The sequence below is a fragment of the Abramis brama genome (genome assembly GCF_963993115.1).
Source record: "Abramis brama genome assembly, chromosome: 23".
Classification (NCBI taxonomy): Eukaryota; Metazoa; Chordata; class Actinopteri; order Cypriniformes; family Leuciscidae; genus Abramis; species Abramis brama.
The window spans coordinates 10,770,940-10,797,240 of record NC_139985.1 but is presented as its reverse complement, the minus strand read 5'-3'; the positions used below and the strand labels follow the sequence as shown (position 1 = coordinate 10,797,240).

General features: G+C 35.7%; 1 protein-coding gene across 2 annotated transcripts; it reads left to right on the top strand.

Annotated features, from left to right (window-relative positions):
* Positions 1–215: 215 nt before the first annotated feature.
* On the top strand, positions 216–25,247 carry hdac11 (histone deacetylase 11). 2 transcript variants are annotated; one of them, XM_084100288.1, is made up of 12 exons: positions 236–454; positions 652–750; positions 891–937; positions 1,104–1,252; positions 1,748–1,848; positions 3,569–3,685; positions 10,366–10,408; positions 11,283–11,359; positions 12,130–12,192; positions 17,728–17,824; positions 20,797–20,975; positions 22,170–25,247. In XM_084100288.1, the coding sequence occupies exons 3-12, from the start codon at positions 903–905 to the stop codon at positions 22,392–22,394; spliced, it is 1,086 nt and encodes a 361-aa protein (XP_083956414.1). In that variant the 5' UTR covers positions 236–454; positions 652–750; positions 891–902; the 3' UTR covers positions 22,395–25,247. The 2 variants fall into 2 exon arrangements, with proteins under 2 accessions (XP_083956415.1, XP_083956414.1); XM_084100289.1 differs by lacking the exon at positions 652–750 and having other exon boundaries at positions 216–454.
* The last annotated feature ends 1,054 nt before the right edge of the window (positions 25,248–26,301 follow it).

Genomic DNA, 26,301 nt, shown 5'->3' with positions numbered 1-26,301 from the left:
ATACATTTATTTATCAGACTTTGTAAAGTAAAATCTGGGTTCTGAAAAAAAAAGAAGCAAAAACACTGTCTTATACGATTGTTTCATATTATGCCAAATACATCTGAATAATAATAATTATTATTTATAGAGTAATGTTGAATTATGAATTCATTTTTGTCGGTAAACATCTCATTTTAACTAGTATAAATCTAATTTTAGAAAGTTTAGAGTTCAACTACGTAGTTGTCATAATGACGTAGTGAGGGACGCGAGCGTAAGAAGCGCAGCTGCACTTCAGGAGGGGAGGAACAATATTAAACGTGCGCACAATCCTCTTGACTGCAAATGTTTGAGAGAAACAACAATAATATCTATTAAGTGGATGGTTGCATCATGTGTTCTGTCCATAATAGACGCATAGACGACGAATAATTTCACCGTAAACATAAGAGAAATATAAAATGGCTAGCAGGTGAGTCGTGCCGATTTCACATTTACAGCGATTTTTTTCAAGCAAGACAAAAATAAATTGCCTATGTAAAGTTGGGTCCGGCTTGCAACGAGTATTTTACACGTCGCGTTAGCTCCATTTTGTTTATCTGGAGACTTTGGGAAGGATACTCTAAAGCGAAAATATTTCCTGAACAGTTGCGTCTTCCAAATTCCTAGGGCGCATGCGCTAGACATGCAAAGCTTCCTGGGATGTGTAGTTTTTGCTATTGAAGCTTTGGTGAGGCTTGATACTACAAAGAGTAAATCAAATACGAGGTATGCATATTAGTTACTACAATATTGTTCTTGCCATAGTCAACTATGAAATACAAATCAACATGCATACAGAATCCTTACAGAAAGAGAATCTCATACATAAAGTGATTTGCACTAATGTTGTTTTTTTATGTTTCAAGCTGAAATTTGAAATGCTGTCAAAAAAAGATTCAGGAGGAAAGAAAGGGTAGGTATTGTTTAAAAATAAAGTACACATCTGTGCTGTAATTTTCTACTACACATTTGTAATGCAAAATAAAGGATAATGTACATTCAGATGGTCATTATTGCAAAATTAACCCTGACGCTCACATGAGCATGATTATTTAGATTACATATTCATCTTTCCGCAGTTCCCACCAAACTGAACTTTACACAGAGGTCCCTGCAACATGCCTGCCTATTGTCTATTCCCCTGAGTACAACATCACCTTCATGGGACTGGAAAAGCTGCATCCCTTTGACGCTGGCAAATGGGGCAAGGTCATTCGCTTCTTGAAAGGTGTGCAGCACCACTGCAGGTGCAGTTTGCCAGAGAGGCACTCTGACCAGTGTGTAAGGTGATCTATGAAATACGAGACAAATTAATTGGGGAATGAAAGAGAGCTGCAAGTCAGTGCAGGAATGGAGGGTGGAGGGTGATGGGGGGAGTATACTGTAGGTGGAGGGATGTAGAGAAGGATGGAGAGAGGAGCAATCAGTGAGGCAGAGATAATGAGGGAAGCTGAACTCCCCTCGGGAACAGGAGCAAGAGGATGTTGGATTCTCTGCTGCTGCTGCAAGGTCAGGGGCAAAGTGTAACTCTGGCAGCTCTTCAGATAAACTAGTCCGCAGCGCAAGCTCTTTTTCCTCATTAGTTCACTTAACAACGCAGAATGTCTACCCTTACTAGGAGATTTGCTGAGCTTCCATGGCTCAGCGTGTATTTTTATTTAAGTGTCAGATATTCATGTCCACATTCATTTCGCTTTCGTATAATACATTGATTTGTTTCCAGAAGAGCAGTTCATCACCGATGAGATCATCGTTCCAGCCCGGGAGGCCAGCGAGGCGGATCTTCTTGTGGTTCACACAGCGCGTTACCTGAACAGACTAAAGGTAGAGATGCAGTGCTGTTTCCGTGGTGCCCTGACCTGTGTTTTCACCTTTTCCTGGCACCCATAATTCCATATACTGATGGCAAAAGGTTACTATAAGCAATACAAAAAGTCAATTATAAAGCAGCATTCTGATTTTCTAATTGGTTTATCCTTTACCTCAAATTGGTGGCAATAATTGCAAATGTACTTATTGTAGACCTTCTATGAGATCAGTGCCAAAAGAAGAATCCATTTTAATCTATTATAGTCCCATTGTGACTGTGTGGACATGCCATACTTTATCAAAAAGACACCTAGACTTCCTATTTCATCTCACCAGAAATGAGCCAGTGATGCACAGAGGAAGTGTACAATAGCAAATTGCGCTGGATTACTCAGTGCAGGCCTTTATTTCGGTCCAAATCAATCAGTTCGCAGTCTTCTGCAAAGATTGCAGTCTGCCAAGAATCTCAAACGCTCCCATGAGTCAGCTGCTCCAACATGCAGTCTGCGCAGTGAGGATGATTTAAAGGAGCAGTGCACACATAAATTAAAATTCTATAATTATTTACTCATCCTGGTGTTGTTTCAAACCCGTGAGCTGTATAATATTCAACTAAACCAAAAACTACTCTGTGAAAACCAACTGAAGTAAACTTTAGGCTTTGTGTGTAAAACTGTTAAGTATGATGTGTAAAATTATTATACAGTTATATAACTCAAACACTAGGACAACTGAAAAAAAACCTGCTGTTATTTTGCGGTGCATGACCTTTTTTATTATATCAATTTCAACTGAGATTGTTCACTTGGATAACATTTTACTTTTGCCTTGGGGCTGTGGATTCAGTGCAGATGTTTTGCCGCTGAAAAAGATACTGGCATAGAATTGAGATTGTTCAATTGAAGATCACAATTAATTGGAAAATCAATATTTGTACCCATCCCTATCAAGAAACAATGGCGTAATATTGTATGGCATTTTAAGACTTTGTCAATATGAACGTAAGAGAAATGTGAAGAATCTTCAACATTTTTCATTTTGTGTTCATGGAAAAATAACAGCATTTGGATTTAGAATCACACGACCGTGAGTAAATAATTCTTCGTTTGTGGGGGAACCTTCTTTCCTTTTTAGTTAATAGGCCTTCCAGCCCTTGAATGGATGTATTTGAAACTATATTTGTTGCATGTGTTGCTTCAATGGTCGCTTACTGCAGCCGAATCCCGCTGCTCTCTGCTCACTTATGAAGGCTTATCGTCCAACTACTTGGTCACCCTTTAAATCGGCTTTGTGTATGTATTCTCTCTTTCCCTTAATGCATGCAGAACGCTATCTTGGAGGGCTCCAGAGAGGTATCTGAGTTCTACTCTGACCGAATATACTTGCTTCACACTTTTTCACTTTTTAAAATGCATTAGTACAGTCTATTTATCCTGCTTTAACATTTTGCCACCAGTTTGCATTTCCACTAAATTATCACCTGTATCATATGTATTCCACTCCCTGAAGCTAGATTTGAAACCTTATTTACTGTACAATCCACCACCAGACCTTCTTTGAAAATGCTTTCTGTTTTGGTTTCTGATATTGATGAGATCTTTTTTTTTTCTTCACAATATCCAAGAAGAAATTGTGACATTATTTTCATTATAATTTAGAAGTCATTGTAATTATAATTTAGACTCGGGTACCAGGATTGCTTACCTAATGTGCATGTGATTTCTCCTACCCTCAGTGGTCTCTGGTAGTTGCCACCATCACAGAGATCCCGCCTCTCCTGTTCCTGCCCAACTTCCTGGTACAGCGCAAAGTTCTGAAACCTTTGCGAACGCAAACAGGAGGAACCATCATGGTAGGTTTCAAATCTCCATTTCACCTAGAAATGTGAGTGTCGAGATTAAAACATACTCAAGATCTGATTTATTGGACAGTTTGATATCATAATTCTGCACTGTTATGTCTCTTGTCTAACCCTCTTGGCCTCAAGAGATTTAGGTGTTCACCTCATTTGTTCAGACAGTCACATTTTTCCTGTGAGATCCATGACAAATACTGTTTGTTTGTTTTTTGTTTTTGGTTAAAAGTTTTCTTCACCTCTTGTCAAAAAAAGGAAGGTGTACAGTGTTCCATTCTCTCATAAAAATATTCTGATGGCAATATTCTTATAGCGTCCCAACATACAGTAATATAAAACAAAAAATATGATTTGGAACACAGTTTAACAGAAACTTTTTGTACACCAGGTGTCGTAGGCAGGTCTGTAGGACATAGTCAATACAATGGGGGAAAAAAAAATTAAAAAGTCCTGCACAATGTTGTAGCTTGCAAATGTTTATTAGATGTTTTTGATCAATATTAGATTTATTTTTCTAGACATTTTTAGTTACAGCAATGTGTGAGACTTTTTCTGGTTCAATACAACACAGATCTGTGGGACTATTATGATCAGCAAAATGATAAAATTCACCTGTAGGACATCAAATGGAATTAAAAAAAAAATCTTTAAGTGTTTTAAAGTTTTATAGCTGCCCAAGTGATTTTCTTTTATTGTCCAGCAGCAAGACGTTTTAACAATGCAATACAAATAGGGGTATGATCGATTACACATCGCTACAAATAGAATAAAAGTCAAAAGAAAATCCTTCAGTTTATCCAGTGGTATCTCATGAGATTCTGAAGGTCTTAAGATTCTATACAAGATCGAACGTGGTCTTATTCCTAATGCTGTGTTTATGTTGCAGTTGAGAAGCACAAAGAAAAGAAATGCTGCTTTAGGATTTTTCAGTAGGGTCTGTACAACTGCAGGTGTTATACTGCTCGGAGAATGTAATACAATGAGTCATCATCTTGCTTAAGCTCCAGCTCCATGGAGTATTGTTCAAAGTTTTACTAGGAAATAGGAACATTTGGTGACAGAAAGTTGTTTGTGAGGGCCTAGTTTGGGCCTCTCGTTGGCATAAGTTGAAAAACCTGGGGAGGAACAGCCGGTAGGAAAGGCTCTGAACATCTGTGATAGAGACGCTCGGAGGAGTTTCTCACAGGTAACACAACCGCATTAACAGCCTCTTTTGAAGCTATCATAGAAACAGACACATTACTGGCTGCTTTTCCGCTTGAAAGTTAAGCAGAAGAAAATAAAGGCTGAAAGTGCTACTTTAATTCCTAATGAGTTTTCAGTGTTTTATTTCTCAAAGGAAGTTTCTGTTTTTGAATCTTAATAACCAGCTTGGATGTTTGTGCACTTGAGCCCATGACAGTTTTCTCTGTAGGAAATGTTGTTTGATGTTTAAGTAGTTGTATTTAAATATTTTATTTGCTCAAATTTAAGAAATAAGTACACAATGAGAACACAACTGAGAATTTCTACCACTTCCAAGACCATTTGGTATCTACCAAGACACAAATCTGAGTATTCATCTATAATAATAGTAATGCTTGATTTATTTTATTTTTTTGCAGGAAAATGTGAGTAGTGCTTGCCTGTAAAAAGTGCCACAATGCTAGGATAATGGCAGGGCAAGTCTTTTTGAATCTTCAAATCAACTGAAACAGTTGCTTTGCAAAATTATTTACTGTTGATTAGAACAGAATAAAAAAATGAGCAATAAAGCAGTAGAGACTCCAAAATTAATTAAAAGGTTACAGTGAGGCAGTTATATAAATGAGGTCCATTTTTTTGAGAATTTAAAGGGATACTCCACTTTAAAATGAAAATTCTGTCATCATATATTCACCCTCATGTTGTTTCAAACCTGTATGAATTTCTTTCTTCTGCTGAACAGAAAGGAAGATATTTAGAAGAATGTCAGTAACCAGACAGTTTTTGGTACCATTGACTTCCATAGTAGGAAAAAAATATACTATGGAAGTCAATGGTACCAAAAACCTTCTGGTTACTGACATTCTTCTAAATATCTTCCTTTCTGTTCAGCAGAAGAAAGAAATTCATACAGGTTTGAAACAACATGAGGGTGAGTATATGATGACAGAATTTTCATTTTAAAGTGGAGTATCCCTTTAAAAGGAAATGTGAAGCATATCATTTTAAATAAGCACTTACATTAATTGTTCTGTTTAAACTTGTGTATTATTTGAGCTGTAAAGTTGTTTAAATCATACTTTTTACAATTGTTTTAGGGTGTTGTGTTGACATGGCAATAGAGTCGTAAAATGTAATCTAGCTTAGCAAGCAATTTTTTCGCGCTAAAATCATCTCATCTCAACACATTTTGGTTACGTCTTGTACTATTAAAACAGTATTTTGTTGTTTAGAGATTGGCCCGATCACTTTTATCGTAAGTGCCTCACTGTAACCCTGATTTTTGCTTTTATAGAGGAAAAGGATGGTCAAGTGGAAATGAACAATGCTGTTGATTGAGCTGAACCAGGGATATACCTTTAAGGCACGCCGTTGTCAATCTTCTACCAGCAGTACCATCTTGAGGACGTCCTTCCCTAGTGCACATATCCTCCCTGTTATTCCAGCAATGTAAAAGACTGCAGTAAACTACATTGCGGTATGCCAGGTGTTCTCCACAGTGCATCTGCGCTCTGACAGACTACACTGCGCGGCAGACGAACTCGCGATGAGTGTGCTCCACACGTCCCTCTCAGCCCGAGAACATAATTATACCTCCCATTGAGCCCTTCTCACGGCCTGCTAATTGACTGCCATTTCAGTCAGCAGTCGACAGGCTGGATGGAGCTGTAGTTCTGGTTCGGGGAACATGGGAGTGTGTGCGGGCCGTCCCCGTTTTAGGTAGTGCGCGAAGAAGTTCAAGGTTAGACAGCATCCACTGTGTAATCGTGGGCGTTTGGGAGGAATTATCATAATGGGCAGACTCGTGTCATTAATCTCTGCTCTATTGTTGTGGATTTGTTTATTATCAGTCTTAATGTGACGATTATGAATGAGATCAGATGTGCTCACTTTGTTTTGCTTTAATAGCACTACTTCAGTTACAAATAGTGTAGTCGAGCTGTAGAAAATGATTTTAGAGATGCAGAATGTGGCAGTGGATGTTTATATAAATTGATGCTTTTCACACAGAGCGGTCGTTATGTCATTTAGGTTGTTCGACTAAAAATAGCATTGATTCTGAAGAGGATATGGTGCCCACATATCAGGGCTGAAAAATAAGGATGGCCCAGGGCCAGTGTGAATGAACGACTTCTAAACATGTAAATTAGAAGGCATGACGAAAGAATGAAAGGCATTGCTAGTACACAAATTTGTATTCACTATACATACTAATCAGAGGTGGACAGAGTACACCTCTTCATTACTTGAGTAAAAGTACAGATACCCCTTGCTAAATTTTACTCAAGTACAAGTAAAAGTACTACAGTCAGATGTCTACTTAAGTAAAAGTACTAAAGTACTTGTTTTTAAAAGTACTTGAGTATCAAGAGTGCAAGAGTACATTTTCTAAATATTGCATTACTACTGCCACAGTGCTTACATTGGTAAACACAGCAAACACTTGAAGCGAAAACTATCATTAACTTGTTCAGAAAATTGAAATAGTCTGGCGAGGTGGGGCCACAGGTTCGGGATGCGATATTTTTTTTCCCAGGATGGTAGGGGAAGACTCATGAATATTCATTAGGGAAGTCATCCCTGATTGGTCTGATGACCTACCCCTAACCCCACCCCTAAACCTACCCGTCACTGGGGTTAAGACCAATCAGGGATGACTTCCCTAATGAATATTCATGAGTCTTCCCCTACCATCCTGGGAAAAAAAATACTCCCGGGATGGACTTGCTGCGTTTTCATCCATTGTTTCGTCCATGGTTTCGTCTCTTATCTAAATCTGACCATGGAGTTGACTTTGGCGGAAAGCTGAAGGTGATTGCTGATAGGCTGTCCCAATCAGTGGCGCCTGCACAATCCAATCACATTTGAGAGGGAAACAACAAATTGAGGGTTTCCGAGATGTTTCTTTTTTCCTTTTTTTTTTAATATTTTTTTTTAGAAGTAACAGGTACTCACAGTTATGGATAGAAATGTAGTGGAGTAAAGAGTACAATATTTGCCTCTCAAATGTACTTGAGTAAAGTCATGAGTACTCCCCAAAAATGATACTCGAGTAAAGTACAGATCCCTCAAAATTGTACTTAAGTACTGTACTCAAGGAAATGTACTCCGTTACTGTCCGGCTCTGATACTAATACACTGCTTAGGGATCTAGAGAGTGAAATGAAACACAAGTGGATTTGTCAAAGTATTCAAATAGACTTTGCATCAAAACATGATAGAATAAATAAATCAATAATGTTTTGCGCTGTATTTCATCATATTACAGCTAAATTCAGCAATAAATGACATTTTAAAATATATTAAAATAGGAAAAAGCTATTTAAAATTGGAATAATATTTCACAATATTAGTGTTTTTACTGTGTTTTGATCAATTAAATGTGGTCTTGGTGGGAAAAAAAAACGTTAAAAAACCCACTGTAATTATTCCAAACTTTTGTCCGGTAGTGTTTGTGTGTATATACAGAATATTTATACAGTATATACCAGGCAGCTGAACTAAATCTGATCTACTGGCCCAAAAATCCATCTTTTATTGAGGCGTGTATAGCTTTTTCCATGTTGCATTTTCTGTTTTGTTGAGAGCACTGGTTGATTTGAATAAAATATTAATCATGAGTAAATTTATATGCACTCTGGTCCTTGAATTGATTGAAATGATTGCAGACTCAAACTTTTGATGCAGTTTTACTGATGGATCTCCTATCAGTAGAAACCCCAAAGAGAGGGAGAGCAGGAGAAAGTTAAAAAGGAAAGATAGAGCGGAGTTGAGCTTAGATGTGCCTCCTAGGAACAGCTAAGGGCTCCAGGCTCACTGATAACCTTCTCCTTATGCAAAGCCATGCACTGTCTGCTGCCAGGGGATTGAGCTCAAGAGCAGCGTGTGTGTGCGTGTGCATGCGTGTGTATGCGTGTGCGTGTGCGTGTGCGTGCATTTGTGAAGCTCTCTTCTTAGTTTGGCTCTCTACTTCACAAGTGACTGAAAGTAGCTTTAAATGCACTCAGAGGAGAGTGTCATGAGTGCATTGGTTGTATATCAATTCTAGATGCAGTTAAACTTGTCTTAAATTATCATTAGTCATTATCTCAGAGAGTGTGTTCGTAATAAGCAAGCTACAACAATCAGAAATAATACTGCATAGTTATTTTTCATGGAATTGCTTGTTTTTGTAAAGGTCTTTTATGGATGTTTTTAAAAAGGTCTCACCAGGAAAAGTTTTACGAATTGCTGTGAAATATCAAATTAAAAAAGTTTTCCTTACAGTGCTTTAAGTTTGTGTATTGATTGTCATTGCATTTTAAATGTTCTGTTCTTACCATGAAAATATTTTTGGTCAGTAATATTTAATTTAGTTTTTGAAAGAAATTAATACTTTTAGAAATTGATGCAAAAAATCTACGTATTTCAAATAAATACTGTTCCTTTAAACAATCATTAAAGAATAATCATTTCATCAAATAATTAATCTTGGTTTCCACAAAAATAGCAAGCAGTAATAATATTTCATAGTACTGTTTTTACTATTTATTTTTTTGGTGCCTTGGTGAGCATAAGAGACTTATTTCTGAACATCAAAAAAACCTTACTGACCCCAAACCTTTGAATGGGAATATGTAGCCTATATATAGCGAATAAAAATAAAAAACTATTTATGGAAAATGCCCTCCAAAAAAAAAAAAACAATAAAGGCAGTACCACTCTTGATGTCACTGCAGATACGAAGTCCTGTACCAAGTACTCAAAGCTTCCAAAGGCTCACAGAGGCAATTAGATTACTTGTGACAAGATGAAATGATAAAAGGAAACGCGGTTAGGTCTCATTTTAGAAGATGAGCGAAAAGCTGATTATTATTTCAACAAAGCAGCATCAAGTTTTCTTTTTATTGCAAACCTCACTGGAATGTGCTACTCTTGGATGATGGTCTTATCAGTGATAGGCAAATGGATAACCCTTGCTGTGATGGAAAAGCCATTTCCTGTTATTCCACTGCTATTACATGTGTGCGATAGATTGGATTTTCCCTATGTGAATGTGAGGTAATAACAGAAATAGCGCAAAACTAAGATAAGTGAATAAGGGAAAGAATACGAGGAAACCATTAACAACTGAAATAAATGTCTAAAATGAGTGTTTTTTTTATATATATATTAGAAATGTGCAGGCTCTGTAAAAAGCTGCACTAAACCCCTCTTAAGCCATTAGTAGACTATATATGCACAGAACTTCTGTGTGAAGTTGAAAAGATTTGTAATCAGAGATGAAAGAAGTTCAGATAATGTTGAATCCTCCCTCAGCTTTAGTGGCAAGTTACTCTGCTTTTGATTTATCTGGCACATGAACAATCTGTTTTTCAGTTAATTTATTGATGACTGGAAAAGAGAAAAAATGCTAGCTGGAAAATGAGACCAACCATGAGTCTCTCTCTCTCTCTCTCTCTCTCTCTCTCTCTCTCTCTCTCTCTCTCTCTCTCTCTCTCTCTCATACCTAGGCTGGAAAGCTGGCAATGGATCGAGGATGGGCAATAAATGTGGGTGAGTTCTCTTTCTAATGCTCCCAATCATCACTCGAAAAACAATTGCAGTGAGAATAAGTGCATCTTACTGTGCTCCCTGCATATTTGATTCCAGCTCAGGCATACTATTGATCATTTTTAAGTAGTGATTCTCAAACATCCTATTATTGCCTAGTCACAACAAGTTCTCTCTAATTTTGTCGACGTTCGGTTGAACTCTCTATTTTTTAATTGTCATGTTGTGTGGTCCTGTACTGGTCAAATTTGAGAACCCCTGCTTTAAAGAAATTTGTTAAAAGGGAACATCTTTTTAATGTTAAGATGTAACAAGGTTGTCCTATTGGTAACTTCATTCAAAAATTCCCCAAATATGGCTATGTATCGATGCATTCAATATTCTATTCTCATCCTCGTTTCTCAAGAAAGTTGGGGGGAAAGCGTGGCTCCTGCTAGCTCAGCCATTTCCCTCAGGCCGTTCTTCTAAAACAGAGCTGCTCTTTGCCTTTGCATTGCTAAACATTAATATACAACGGGCGACTGTTCATTTAAATGCGCGCGTTGTTCCTCGAGGGGTGTTGCACAGTAATTGAAAGGTGTGAATCAGTAAGCGGGGTCGTGTGAATAAGCAATAAATGCTAATCAGCAACCGGCCCGTTCCCATACAGGAGCTTCCGGAGTGCAGAGTCATTTAATGAGGCTAAATGTGGCGGGACATGGAAGGACAGATCAGATCTGTTGCCTGAATGTATAAATATGATCCTAATTAAAAGCAAGTCTCTCAATCACCCGTGTTTTGAGGGAACATTCAAAGGGAAATCTTCTGGTGGCACTGGAAAACAGGCACCATTTTTCTACACCATTCACTGAGCTGACCTTTTTCTGGTCTCTTGCAGGAGGAGGCTTCCACCACTGCTCTAGTGACAAAGGAGGAGGTTTTTGTGCCTACGCTGACATCACACTAGCGATCAAGGTGAAATGTTTGCACCAAAACACTAGAGATTGCCAAAGAATGGCACTCTATCATCAGCTATTTATTAGTCATATACAGCGGTTGTAAATCATATGAATTATGAATAATATGAAACTTTCTCAATATCTTGAACAGTTTAAATCTTTGACCAGTTGCTGACTGAAATTGTTTTTTCTAATGAGCATTGCCAATAAATATTTTGAAGTTGAATGAATAGTTATTTTCAGAGTTAACTGAAAAATATATATTCTTTTTTATTTAATTTTAAAAATGATATCAAATATTTAAAATAAGTGAATATTTTTAAAATATTTTTAAATGCATATAGTTGGCCGATTGTTTTTAAATCACACAAGGAGCTGAATCAGCTGATGCCAATTATATCCAAATGACTTTTTTTATGTTGGAATTGAGCACTTTTGGTAGTGGATTTGCTATCATGTTCAGTATAATTGCTGTTGCTAAAAAGTAATAGTTTTACTCTATTTAAGAAATAAACAGGCTAGAGATAAGTGGCATAAACATGTCATTAAATCTTTTTACTTTTGAAAATCATGTATCATTTTCCTGAATAGACTTGTGTATAGGAATATCATGTTTGGAATCTATGTACCATCTTTTTACTGAAACTCATATATTGATTTCTTTTTTCCCCCACATTCATTCCACTCTCAGACTGTTGCTATGTCGTGAGATCCACAAACCTCTTTGCAATTTGTTCCTCTGTCAGGCACAACCTAACTTCCTCCCTTGTGTGTTTCCCTCTGCAGTTTCTCTTTGAGAGGGTGGAGGGAGTTGCCAGGGCCACCATCATCGATCTAGACGCCCATCAGGTGAGCAGTCCTTTTCCAACTCCACTCTGTCAGTCAATGGAATTGACGCTGTAGACGAGATAATACCCCCTTTTGGAGGTGAAATCAATAGTTCTGCACTCCGATTACTTGTATGCAACAGCTTTGACTCATTTGCAGCTGAAATTTGCTTTCTTCTGTTGTCGTGGCTCCGTTAGTGTTGGCTGTTGAGTGCGTCATTATGATGATTGCCATGGCAATTACTACCCTATAATGGTAGTTTTTTGAGTCAAGTGTGTTATGATATCATACATGTTCTTAAAGTGTGTAATGAGGTGATAGCTTTTTCTGTAATTCTTTTACCATCTCATAAGAGCGTTAAATAGTCACACCATACATGTTTTATCATTTTTTTCCCCCCTGTGGTCCACTTAAAGGTTTCTTTCACCAAAGTTTTACACAGTCATAGTTGACTGTAACAGTTTTTTTCCTTTTGTTTCAGCTGTCTTTAAGAAGTCTATGCAAATTCTATATTTGCATGGGCCATGTGTTTGTACTCTGTTTGAATAGATGTTGTTGATGTACACTACCATTCAGAAATTTGGGGTCAGTAGTACTTTTATTCATTAAGAATGCATGAATTGTTTCAAAGTAACAGTAAAGACTTTTACATTGTTACAAAAGATTTCTATTTCAAATAAATGCTGTTCAAAAAAAAAAAAAAAATCCTGATAAAATGTATCATGGTTTCCACAAAAAATTGATAATGATATCAAAATTGATAATGATAAAAGTTTCTTGACACCAGAGACTGAAGAAATGGCTGCTGAAATTTCAGCTTTGTCGTCACAGGAATAAACGACATTTTCAAACATATTAAAATAGTAAAGAGTTATATTAGATTGTAATAATATTTCAGAATATTTCAGATCAAATTCTCTGAGATTTTTGATCAAATACTATAGACACTTATAGAATGTTCACATATTAATCAATATCAATCTAAAATTTAAATTTGCAAGATTTGGCCCCTTTAGAGATCACAGATATGAATACTGTAGGAAGTCAGCAGTACCTGTTGGTCTTGGCAGCAGTAGAATATGTTATATCCAATGCAGTGCTGAGATGGTAAGTTATCCAGTTTATTAATAAAATATGACTTTTCTTTAATCATTTTCACTATTACGGGTTTTATGATCCTTAACTGGAAGTCTAGAATGCAAATCGGCCATATGCCATTCTGTGTTTTTTCCTTAACATCATGATATGTACTTGGTCACAAGTGTATTTATAGGGTGACATACAACTGAATTAACACAAAAACAATTAAGCACTTGTGAGATTGTATGTTCACCTTAGACCATGCTATGACCATTTTTCCATGCTATTAAAGTCAGCATCTTTTGTAACATTGTGAATGTCTTTAGTGTACTTTTGATCAGTTTAATGAATCATTGCTAATGTCACAGGTGTAGCTTCGGAATCCAACACATGATGCAGAGAATAAATACAAACAGTCTTTAAAGAACCAGGAGAATAGTCAGGACAGACGTAAACCAAAGACAACAACTGACCGCGAACATGGGGAGTATGAATACACAGAACTAAACGAGACACAGGTGGGATTAAACAGTAACCAAGGTAACAAACAGGAACAATCAGTAACTAAGGGTACGTTTACACGACAGCGATGTACTAAAAACGGAAATGTTTTTCCTTCGCGGTTTTCGCATACATACGACATCATTTTCACTTTGAAACCTGTTTTCAAAAAGTTTGCGGCCCCCCAAAAGCTGTTATGTAAATAAACAGCCAAAACGCATTAAAAAGTATTTAGTTGAAAACGGTGCCATGTAAACGGCCCCTTAGGGGATGAAAACTAATATGAAAGGAAACACAGGCACATGACAAAAAAGTAAACACAATGAAACTCAGTGTGACCCTGACGAATAAAAGTAGTCATTTCTTTGAAAAACAACAACAATCAGACTGACCTTAAACTTTTAGAGTACATATTTATTATTCCAGCCACTCATATCAATCAACCACTAGTCTTAACGTGTCATATCCTTCCTTCCTTAATTGGTGTAAATCAACATGTTTCCCTCTAATTTGCAGTTTATTGCACTCTCCTTCCTAATGAGTCACCTCCCCTGCTAATTAGCCCAGCCTATTAATTAAGTTCTCATGGGCCCAGGAGCTGTTGTTCTTGATAATTCTGGTGCTACAGTAGCACATAAAACTGCCATAAGCATTTTTAAGTGTGGCTTGATTGTAATTATGGTCTTTTGCTCATCGACTAAGCCAACAAGATCAGATCAATACCATTGCTGGGTGAATAATTCATGGAGGGCCACAAGCAGAACAAAGGTGGGAATCTTCATGTTGGCATATAAATGGGCCTGAAAGCGCTGTCTCAGCTGGGTTTAAAGGCTGTGAAAATATCGAGAGGGGAGAAATGGGCGTTGAAGCTCCAATTAAAGGCTTAAAATTATGACATGTAATGGCAGATGCTGGTCTCTGAAGGCGACATCAGTTGCATATATGAATTCATAAGTGTTTGCTAATAACCAGGATTATCTGCACAATGAGACGACAAATTGTAAGTCCCCTGTATGATGAAATATTAAAAAAATCTACTTAAATATTAAAAAAGTACTTAAAGTAGTTGTTATGACTTACTGTTTTAATAACCTCAAATGTCACTGGTTACAATGTGATTGGACGCCTGTCCTTGACTTCAGACATGAGATATCACTTAATTTGTTTTATTTATTTATATTAAAGTGTAATGTAATTTTTAAGTAATATAAATGGTTCGTTATATTTTCTATTAAATGTAAAAGGGGTTCTGGCTTCTCAAGTTAAGATACAGTACACAGCATTAATTATAGCTTACAAATGCCTTTTCAGAATTTGCTACAGAATACAGAGGGACAAAATGAAACCCAGCAAATTATTAAACCCAGCTTAAACCCATCAAAGTAGATATTACAACATTATATAGTGATCTTAATCATCTAACTTTTTGTAAGCGAATAACCTAATAAGAGAAAGTATGAGGCAAGTACAGTACACAGCATGAATGATTACACCCCATCTGAACATAAAATATCTAAAAAAATATATAAAAAAAATAAATAAAAAAAATTACATAATAGTAATACACAGGATGATAACAAAAAGCTTAAACAAAAACTCTTGCTTATTGATATAAACAAGTAATTTATCTTTCATTCAAAGCCCTTGTTATATAACGGTATAATGGGTCATTGCATCAGGTCTTTAAGTGACAGCAGCCTAACATACTGGTGCCTGTTGCCAAATTATGAGATAATATTAAAAATATCTATATGGCAGTTTTTCCCCATGGTATTGATGTCAAAATTGTGGCCAGTGAAAATGCTAAGTGGCTAGTAACTTTGGAAAGCCACTAGCCACAGTGGCTAGTGGGCATAGCTTTAATTTATTTTTCAGTTTTAGTTTGAGTAAGTTTAGTTCTTTAACTTAAGCTTGTTTTATATCAGTTAGTTGCCAAAATGACATTTCTAATCATTTGATAATAATCTCAGCATCTGTTAGCATCTCTCTGACTTTAGAGTTTATGATAATTTAATGTTATCACATATTCAAACAGCATCCTCTTTGACCGCCTATAGCAAACTAAAGAGGGAAAATCTACATGAAAACAATGAAATGGTCCATCTGACAGTTCCAGCATGTGCTTGTATTAGCAAACAAGCCTTTAGGCTCAGACTTGGTCTCTCTCTGATGCAGAAATACCGTATCTTCCATCCTCTGCTCTTATGATAGTGTTTAGATAATATTACCATTCTATAACAGTTCACCTCTACTCATGACTATCAGTGGAACTGCTGCAAGTTGAGTAATCACTCCTGTATATATTATTAATGTAAGCTGCCTCTTAGATTTCAGAGGACCAAACTCGAAATTGCTACATGGATATCTTTTTGCCAGCAGCAAGGTTTTGCTGCTTGAGTGCGCAGATGGTGCAGACAGGAGAATGTGAATGTGTCCCTAACGCCTGGTTCATAGTCTCGTAATTGGCTAACGGTCTGAGCAGAGAGACAGGGCTGTTTTGGAATAAGATGCTGTAGTCGTACACATGAGTTGCGGGCCTTGCAGCAGTTTAAATTAAAAGTGACAATAGCCAGACACTGTACTTGACAGATGAGGAGGATGGAATGAAGTGGGATGGAAATGTTTTGACTTCAGAACACAGAGCTCAACACTTAGCATCTGAGGAAAAGCTCATCTCCGCATCTCTCGCTGTGAAAAACAAAAGCAGTTGTGCTCACACTGGACACATGCAATAGACTGCATTATAGTATTTTTGACAAGCAGTTTGGAGATTTTTTGAGAATTCACACAAAATGGGTGAATTGTGTTGTAAAATATAATAATTGTACAATAGATATTTTTTCTATGTATGTTTTTTATATATAGGACAGGAATTTTTGGCCAGAGTAAAATACACTGGAATATACTGTAAACATAATTGTATTGGGTTACACTTTATTTTAAGGTGTCATTGTTACAGTGTAATTATATATTTAAGTACTGAGTAATATTAAGCAACTACATGTACTTACTATAGGGTTAGGGTAGGATTATGATTTGTTTGAGGGTTACTTGCATGTAATTATGCATAATTTACTGTTATTACTATGGTAAGTACATGTAACATATATAACAAGGACACTGTAAAATAAAGTGTATTTAATTTTGTGTTGTTTTCATCAGATACAGTAAAAAATATGCATTTACTTAAAGCAAAATTAAGTAAATTAATTTTACCTGAAGAGCTTTGTAGTGAAAATATACCTTTCACTGCCTTATTATTATTATTATTATTATTATGCTATTATTATTATGCTATTATTATGTCCTGCTTAGCTCATTTCAACACATTTGACCATATTGGAATGGATAATTCTTCAGATTCTTCTGATTCCGCCCCATGAGACAACCTGCTTCATGTACAATAAAACTGGCTTTTTATTAGGCTATGGATGTATATTTTTCAAGAACTATTCATATCCTTTGTGTAAAACTATTTTGGTGCTATTGGATTGTGCATTTTTGATTAGTGTATTTTTATTTAATAATATTTATGTTTTTTTCTTTTTTTTTCTTTTTTTTTTACTGATTAGTCAAAGTGACAGGACATTATTCAGTGTTATTGATACACTATTATTTTAATATATTATTATAATTTATTATTATTATTATATAAGATTAATATTATTTTATAATTTTATTATTATTTATGTATTACTATTATTTTTAATAAATTTGATTAGCTTTTATTTTATATATATATTAGATTTTCTACCAAAATCAGTGCAGAAAATGCATAAAGCACGGATTATTTCCTAGATCAGAGATTGATTTAAAAACCACTAGACCAAATCTTTATTTTAATACACTGTAGTTAGAAACCAGCAGTGGCGTTAGTCTTTGATCATTAATAGTCTTAGTTGTAGTTGTTGTTAGTGCAAACAGCAGGAATCAATGTAATCCAAACTTATATCTGCTCTTTGATGCATATTGCAGGGAAATGGCCACGAGCGGGATTTCCTGGATGACAGACGCGTTTACATAATGGATGTCTATAATCGTCACATCTATCCAGGAGATGGATATGCAAAGAGTGAGTTAAAGTGCATTTGAGTGTGTAAATGGGCATTTGAAGTTATCCTGATTATGCAAAGATATCCTGTCCCACAGTGATACGAGAAGATGAAGCGCTTTAGATCATGGTTTTCTGTCTGATTTAGCCTGGACATGCTCTTTATTTGCATATCTATAGATATTCTCACACACTCAACAATAATGGAATACTGAGATGGAGACAAATGAAAGGAAATCTGGGAAGAAGGTAAAATACTTTTGCTCTCCTACAGGGGGCAGTGTCCTGCAACCCTCATGATACTGTGAGCTGTTTACTCACTGCCTTATGGTTGAATGTTCTCTTCATCATTTCTCTTGTTACTTTAACCTTCTTATTTATACTGGCATGGCAAATTAAAAGGGATGTCAGTGCAGTTTGCAATATATATTTGTTTTTCTTGTTCATAATAAAAATGTTTCCTCACATCTACATGCCAAACTGACTCTCTTACCTTACAGTAAAACATTTTTTTAATGGAAAATATCAAATGCATCCCTGGTTTACTATATTCTTTATTAATTTTACAAAATGTATCCTAAGATTTGAAATCCATCTTTCTGTCTTTGAATGAGACCGTATTCACCATTCAAATTCTGATAATTGATCATTTCATTGTCATATTTGCATACTGAATTGTGATTCGTCGTCTTTTTCTGCCTCACTTGCACTGATATTTCCTTCAGTAAATGTTTTGATTGATATGTTGGATATCAAAGAAACAGCCCACAGTGGTTTGAAGGAACACGCTTCAACTGGCACCGATATGGTCACATTCAAATCTTCGTCAATTAACGCATCCGTTATTTGCGCTGTTCTAACTCGCTCTGTCAAACATTTGACTAGGAGTGACAGAAACATTGCTGTTCTGTTAAGCTCCAGTGCACACTGTGCGACAACTTGTCAAACCTGAGATGATTTCATTAAAGCATTTACATACCATAACCAGCTAAACATAAGGTTTTATAAACATATAATGTTCTGACTTAAACTTCCCCTCACTCTATTGAAGGCATGTCCTGGCTTCCCATGATAAGTTTCTCTTGGCCTCGTTTTCCTTAAAATTTTCATTAGTTTCTTTCTAAGCCATTTTCCCTCTGTGATTTCTCAGTATGTTCAAAAGAGAATGTACCTCCGTTTTCTGACTTTGTGTATCCGTGGTCCTCTCATCTGCCTGTAAAGGCACATGAGACTAATTAGTCTTAAAAGCCTCAGAGAAAGCAAAGTATTGTGCTCTATTTGCCTTTAAACCAGGCTTAAATAAATGAAAGAACACCTTACATTAGTTTTTACCTTTTTAAAGGAAATAATTACTACTTTTCAGTTACACACACAACCATTTTGGTGATAAAGCAAGAAAAATCCTTAGTGGCTTTTCCCTATAGGGAAATTTATTTTTTTTTTCAGAAAATGGGCATAACTTAAAGGACTTGTTTGCCCCAAAATGAAAAGTCATCATTTACTTACCCTTATACCTGTATATTTTAAATAATTTGTTACAATTTCTTTTGTGAAACAGTAAATATTTAGTGCATACTGTCCAGGCAATTAGCTAAAGCTATTATATGACTTCAAAAGACTTGGAATATAGCTCATTTGGCCTACTTTTATGATGTTTTAATGGTGTTTTTTTTTTTTTAGTTTTTTTTTTTTTTTCTTCATTTTGGACCTTGACCGCCCTTACTGAACAAAAATATATGGGACTATACTGCAAAATATAATGCAGTGTATTACATAATACATTTCCAGATATGGGAAACTAGTGCTTACATTTTTACTGCAGTATATGCATTGACCATGTATGGCTATATATTAATGAATATAAAGTATTTATAAATGAAGACAAAAATAGCATTACATGTAATATTCACAAAGTTTTAGCCTTTATTGTGTTCATATATTGCAAATACATGTTCCCATATAAATGTGAATGTATGTTCATACATATATATACACGCACATTTACGGAATGAGTTACGACAGATTTCTAGTTCCCAGCATGCTTTGCTTCTGACTGACTTCTGAAAGGAGAGCAAATGGTAAAATTAAGTGTTATTAAATGTGTTTTGCTCAATATTAATATAGGGGGAGATCTGTTAGTGTTTAATGTTCTATTATTTTGGCATTTAAATATTTTTCTGGTATGTCTGAGTTTTTGGGGTCACCACTGTGCTGAAGTAGAGCCTGTGGTTAGGTTGATGATTGGCCGGAGAACAATAAGACTATAATTGCTATAATTAAAAGTAATGGCTGTGCACTCCTCAGCAGTGATAGTCTCTTGGTTAAGTACTTTAGTGCATGCAGGTGCTTATGATTTATAATTTAAATTTATAATGTAAATAATTAATAAATATAAGTATTATATTACAAAGTATATACTTCTCTATATATGTGTGATTATTTTGTATGTGTAAATATATCTGCAATATATTACACATGCAGTACCATATCTGATCACATATACATCTATATATTATGAAGTGTATTACTGAATATAAAATTACATACATTATGATATATTAGTAAATATATTGTCTCATATTTTTCAATATATGAAAAGCGGCAATTCCTTATGTATTATTCAATATATTGTAATATATTAACACAATATATTATTCTGTATATTTTCAAATGTACAGTTAAACCATTTAATATATTGATCATTCATTTATGGGAAATATATTTTCGTTCCGTGAGGGAGCTCTTGGTCCCTATTCACTTTCATTGTATCAAAAAGAGCAGCTTAGACATTTTTTGAAGAATGTTTTGGAACCACGCATGCCAAAATTAGCGTTTTTGGGTGAACTAACCCTTTTAATAAGTTACTTTGTCCATCATTTAAGTGTAACTTCTCTGAATTGCCGTTATCTACTCGCTCACACTTTACCTCCCTTTGTCTTGATCTGCTATTAAGGTGATGAAAACCTCATTTAGTCTTCGTTTTCTGACTTCAGGGGCGATTAAACGAAAAGTGGAGCTCGACTGGGGCACAGAAGACATGGAGTATCTACAGAAGGTGGAGCTCCATTCAGAAGGAGCACTGAATGAAGTAAGGCCTGACATTATCATATATAATGCAGGCACGGACATCCTTGATGGAGACGCTCTCGGAGGACTGGCTATATCCCCACAGGTGCAGCTGTCCTTCATTCTTCCTTTCAGTCCTCCATATCAGATCTTAGATGCACTGCTTTAAAAGACGCACTTCTTCGGCAGGGTTTTCTAGCCTGGTCAATAATGTCCTGTATCAATTATTCAGGCTTGCTTTACAGTATGAACATGCCGTAGCACTGAAAGATGTCTTCATTTTGAGAAGATTCGAGGAAAGACTTTTATTAAAATAATATATCATATAGTGCATTAATGGTGACAGTGTTTGATATCGTGACCCTGTGCCATTGTGACATGTTATATCTAATAAATCAGATGATATTAGGACATTTCTGTACTTTTTGGACTGCACTTGCACAATATAAAATTTTCTTTATTAAATGTTTGTGAACTTTTTTTTTTTACTCTTTTTTTTTTTTTTTTTTCAAAGCAGTTACAATTTTTTCCAGTAAAATTATCCAATCATATATAAAGCAAAAGATTGTATAAGATATTAAGACTTGGGTAACACTTTACAATATGACCCGGTCCCATTAGTGCATTATAATGCATTTACTAACAACGAGCAAAACAATATTACTGTATTTATTCATCTTTTTTAACATTAATTTATAAAATTACTAATAAAAATACGGCTGTTCATTGTGAGTTCAGGTCCATTAAATAATATTAACAGATACAACTTTTGATTTGAATAATGTATTAGTAAATGTTGAAATAATAGATATTTTTCACTGTTAGGTCATGTTAACTAATGTAATGTTAACGAATGGAACCTTATTGTAGTGTTTACGAAAACTTGTTTTCAAGGAATTTATATTAATAGATTTTTTTCTTACACTATTGGCAAATTATTTTTTGTATATTTCTTTCTTGTTGTAAACTTAACCTTAATTATTGTTTTTTTATTTTATTTTTGCTTAAAAACTTGTCAACAGTATAATAATCCATCTGTCTGGGCAGGGTTTGTTGCCACTCTGAACATCTTCAAACTAATTTACAAGTAGAAAATAGGCCAGTCAACCTTATTATACCTAACTCTGAAGAGAGAGATGAAATATTAGCTTAGCTGATTGGACCAATTCAAATTCTCCTCACATAATAAATGTTATTTTCATTTTTAATTAATTTCAAATTGATAATTTGCTAAAATGACTGATTACACATGAAAACATATTAAACACTTTGGCAAATACATATTTTCCCCCTCTTTCAGGGTATCGTAAAGAGAGATGAGATCATCTTCAGGGCAGCCCGGCGACGAGGAATACCCATCCTTATGGTGACATCAGGAGGCTACCAGAAGAAGACCGCCCGCATCATCGCGGACTCCATTCTGAATCTGCACAGACAGGGTTTGATTGGTGAAGAGGCTGTTGAGGGTGCGGGACCCTCACATGTGCCGTTAATGATGACCAAATCCGCGTTGGCTGCCATTTAAGCTCTCCTGATCTTGGACGTTGTCAAGTGTGTCAAACACACTGTTAATTTACCTAATGCAAAAATTCTGAACTAATATATAATATTCTGGACAGGGGTGGTTTGGACCGAGATTGACTCAGGATAGTTTGCGTAGTTCAACGTTTTGAACTATATAACTCGTACGTTGTTGTTTTTTTGTGATAGTTTATAATGAAATTTGAAATGTTTTCCATTTTCCCGTCATTTCTAAGGGTGTTTTATGCAATGCTTGTTTGCACATTAAATTCTTAGAGGAATAGTTTACTCAAAGAATTCTGTCATCATTTGCTCGCCCTCATTACAAATCCACTCAGTTTCATAATACGGAAATGCACGTTTCTCATTTTGTGTTTCACTGAAGAAAGAAAGTTTGGAATGACAGGGTTTTCATTGTTGGGTGAACTATTCCTTTAAATCTTTTTAATGCCCACAGATTGGAAGGGAATTGATTGCTTATCAGATTCAAAAAAAAGATACACAAGAAAAAATTACCGTATGATTTTATTGAGCGATTTGTGGCAGCTCTCTCCAACACTAGATTAGATTCATTCCAAATTGAATTATAGCATTATGAATCAATTTTGGATTAATTACAGATTCCTCATTGTGTCGACCTACTCTGCTATAACACCTTAAATTATTCTGACATTAAATGGAAGTTGCTCTTAGAGACGTGCTTTTGTGACCCTTTCGTTTTAGCAGCACGCAGGAATTCTCATTTGTGTGCATCAGCAGGTGGACCACTGTCAGTCTGAGTGCTTTCTATCATATTACACCTGGCAGGCTTTTGAAACGTCTTCAAGCTAAGGCCGGGGCTCTCTCTATTAGGAAATGAAACTCTTCATTGGAAAGTCTGAGAGACACTGCAGTTGGTTTCCAGTGACAGTTCTAAAGCCGTGATCTTGTCTGATTCAATTGAACAAAATGGTTCCAGTCGTCTAAAGAAAAAATAGGAGATGATGGCAGTTTTTTTTCTTTTCTTTGTTCAGATTTTAAATTCTAGTGTGAAATCAAGATTATTAGTAATTTTTTTAATATTTATTCTGTGATTTTTATTTTTAGACATCAAGTGTATGAGATTTTGAAAAAGAGTTTATTACTCCAGACAGATTTACCATTGGATTTGTCACTTTATTGGCATATTAAGCTTTGAATTTATGGATATGGTTCACCCAGAAATGATTCTGACATAATTTATTTACCCTTATGTCTTTCCAAATCTGTTTGAGTTTTTTTTCTTGTGGGACACTAGTAGGAGCGTGGTGATTTTCCTGGTGATGGAAAAAAATATGATATGGTAAAATTCATTATATTTCTATGCTTTTGTGTTCACTCATGAAACTTTTGTGTTCCCCCTGAGACACTTTGTGTTCGTTCACTTTTTTCAGGGAAGCGCAAACAGTTTTTCAAGTTAACTCGAAGTTTCTAGCGGTAACACAAACTTTTGTGAGCAAACGCAAAGCATTGAAATAAAATTCTTCTTCTCATATTTTTCTGGTCACTATCCACTTTCATTGTATAGAAAAAAGTTTTGCAGAAAAAATCAAACAAGTTTGAAACAACAGGTTAGTAAATGATGATAGACTTCAAAAAAAAATTTTAAATGAACTATCACTTTTATTTAGTTTTATTTCAAGCTCAAGCTTGATATTCAGAGGGTTGTCTTTGTAAGGAGCGAGTTATGAGTCATGAACTTTGTGTAAGGCACTTATACTCAGGTTGCAGGGGTCCACCATCCCTGTTCATGTGGTGACTAATAAAAATGTACTGCTTTTAGTGGCCCTCCAGACCTTTCTGCACTAAATTGCTCTTAGAGCACAGAATAATATAAAAACATTGCTCTGTTTGTTTGAGCGTCCCGTACATAGCTAACTTGCATCAACCAATGGCATGATTTTGGGGTGGGGCTATATTTTAGTGTGGCTAATGGCAGATAGGCACAGGATATTTGATGGCGCTTGTGGTACAGAAACAATACACAAAACCGTTAACATGTAAATTAACGTGTACTTGTTCAAATCTACTGAAATAATATGATTATTTATTTTATGATTTGTATTTGTTTACATTGATATCTCCCGTTCCATATATCCCGGTTTGAGACTTTAAGTAGCAGGTTATAAAAGAGAAGAGAAGAGAGCTCCAATTTGGTGAGGTTCTTTTGTGAATGGCAAAATTTAAAAGTTATTAATTATTTTTAGGTCTCGGGTTGAGGTTATGAGTCTGATATTGCACTCGGGTGCTGGAGGGATCTTGGGTAATGGACACTAATGAGTATAGTAGGGCTCTTTTCGTCCCTTTCTTTTTCTTTTTAATGAAAGCCGTCAAAAGGATGCGTATTGAGGACACTTGAAAGATGTGAACCCTTTAGGTCTAGCCAGCAGTTTAATGGATCCGTACATGAAAAGGACCACTGTGGTCCTGCTTGAACAAATGTCTTGGCTTAATGATGAGTATTTCATGTGCTTGGATCTAAATGGTTTGGTTAATAACATTGCATAATAGTGATTTTTCTGCCACTTTATGAAACATTCCTTTGTTTTGAATGATTTTTTTTTATATGAAATTACTTGTAAATGAAATACTACTCTTATTCAACTGATTAATCATATCATGTCTACTTAAACTTGTGTTTCATGTATAGAAATACTTTAGCACTTGGGTAATACATACAGTACATTTATACATAAATTCTAGTGCTTGTTAACATCTAACAAATGTGCCAAATGTTTTCATGTTGGGTTTGTTGGGTTATTTTGTACCTGGCCCTTTTTATTTAATACCATTTTCATGTAAGAACAGGGAAAATAAATCAAGTCTAACAATGCAATTACCGAAGACCTCATGTTTATTGTATACTATATCTGTTAGCATTTCATAAGATTTATATGGCTTTTTTCCATCAGCATGACATCTTCAAACACCTGCTGGTTTATTGTTTGAAATCCTCGCCACAACCATAAAAGATTAATGTTGAAAGCAAGAGCTGAGTGGTGGGACAAATGTGCTGTATTATTCATCATCTCTGCTTTCAGTCTCTTTGTTGGCGTGTTTGTTTTGCAGTGCAAAATCAGATATAATCTGTTTATACTGACAGTTCAGTATGTGTGTTCCCAGGGAATCGAACCCATGACCTTGGCGTTGCGAGTGGGAGTTGAGCTGGATGCCCATGACGTGGATATTCTTTCAGATGAGGTGAATGATTTGCAACTATTTGCTCCACTGTTTTTCTAATCTAAAAGCCAAAAAACTACACCCACCGCTCTGAGCTTTCCGGTATGCCATCCGTACGCATGTCCCTCCCATACTCCACCCTGCAATGATGTCATGAGTTATTCCAGGAGGTGTCTATGACTCAGCAATTAAACGTCCAGAGCTCACTGGCGTCATGCAAGGTGTCTGCCTGAGAACTACAAAAGCAGCTCAGATGTCTTTATTTAGACACCCCATCGCCACCGTTTTACAGGCTCTCATTAACCGCTGCTATGCCCTGTTTACACAGTCTGAGGTAATGAGTATGAGTCCCTTGTTCCTTACTCTTCAGCCTGATTAAGAACTTTCTTGGGCGTTTGTTCAAGGAGAGATGCTAGAGTGGTCTCTCTTGACTCATTTAGGCATGGCAATGGGGAAGCTATGAATCTTTGAGATTACTTTTGAGTGGCGTTGAACGAAAAATGCGATTTTGTTGGATACTGAATAGTTAATTTTGAGTGCCGAGAGGGACAGTGCAGCAATTCGCATGTGTCTGTCTACATTTATTGAGTTATTTACATGTATTTTATTTATGAACAAAGTTTACAGTTCCATCGTTCAGTCACTCCTGGCTTGGAACTTTATTATACAGTTGCTGAATTGGATTCAGCCTTGGAAACCTACAATCAGTAATA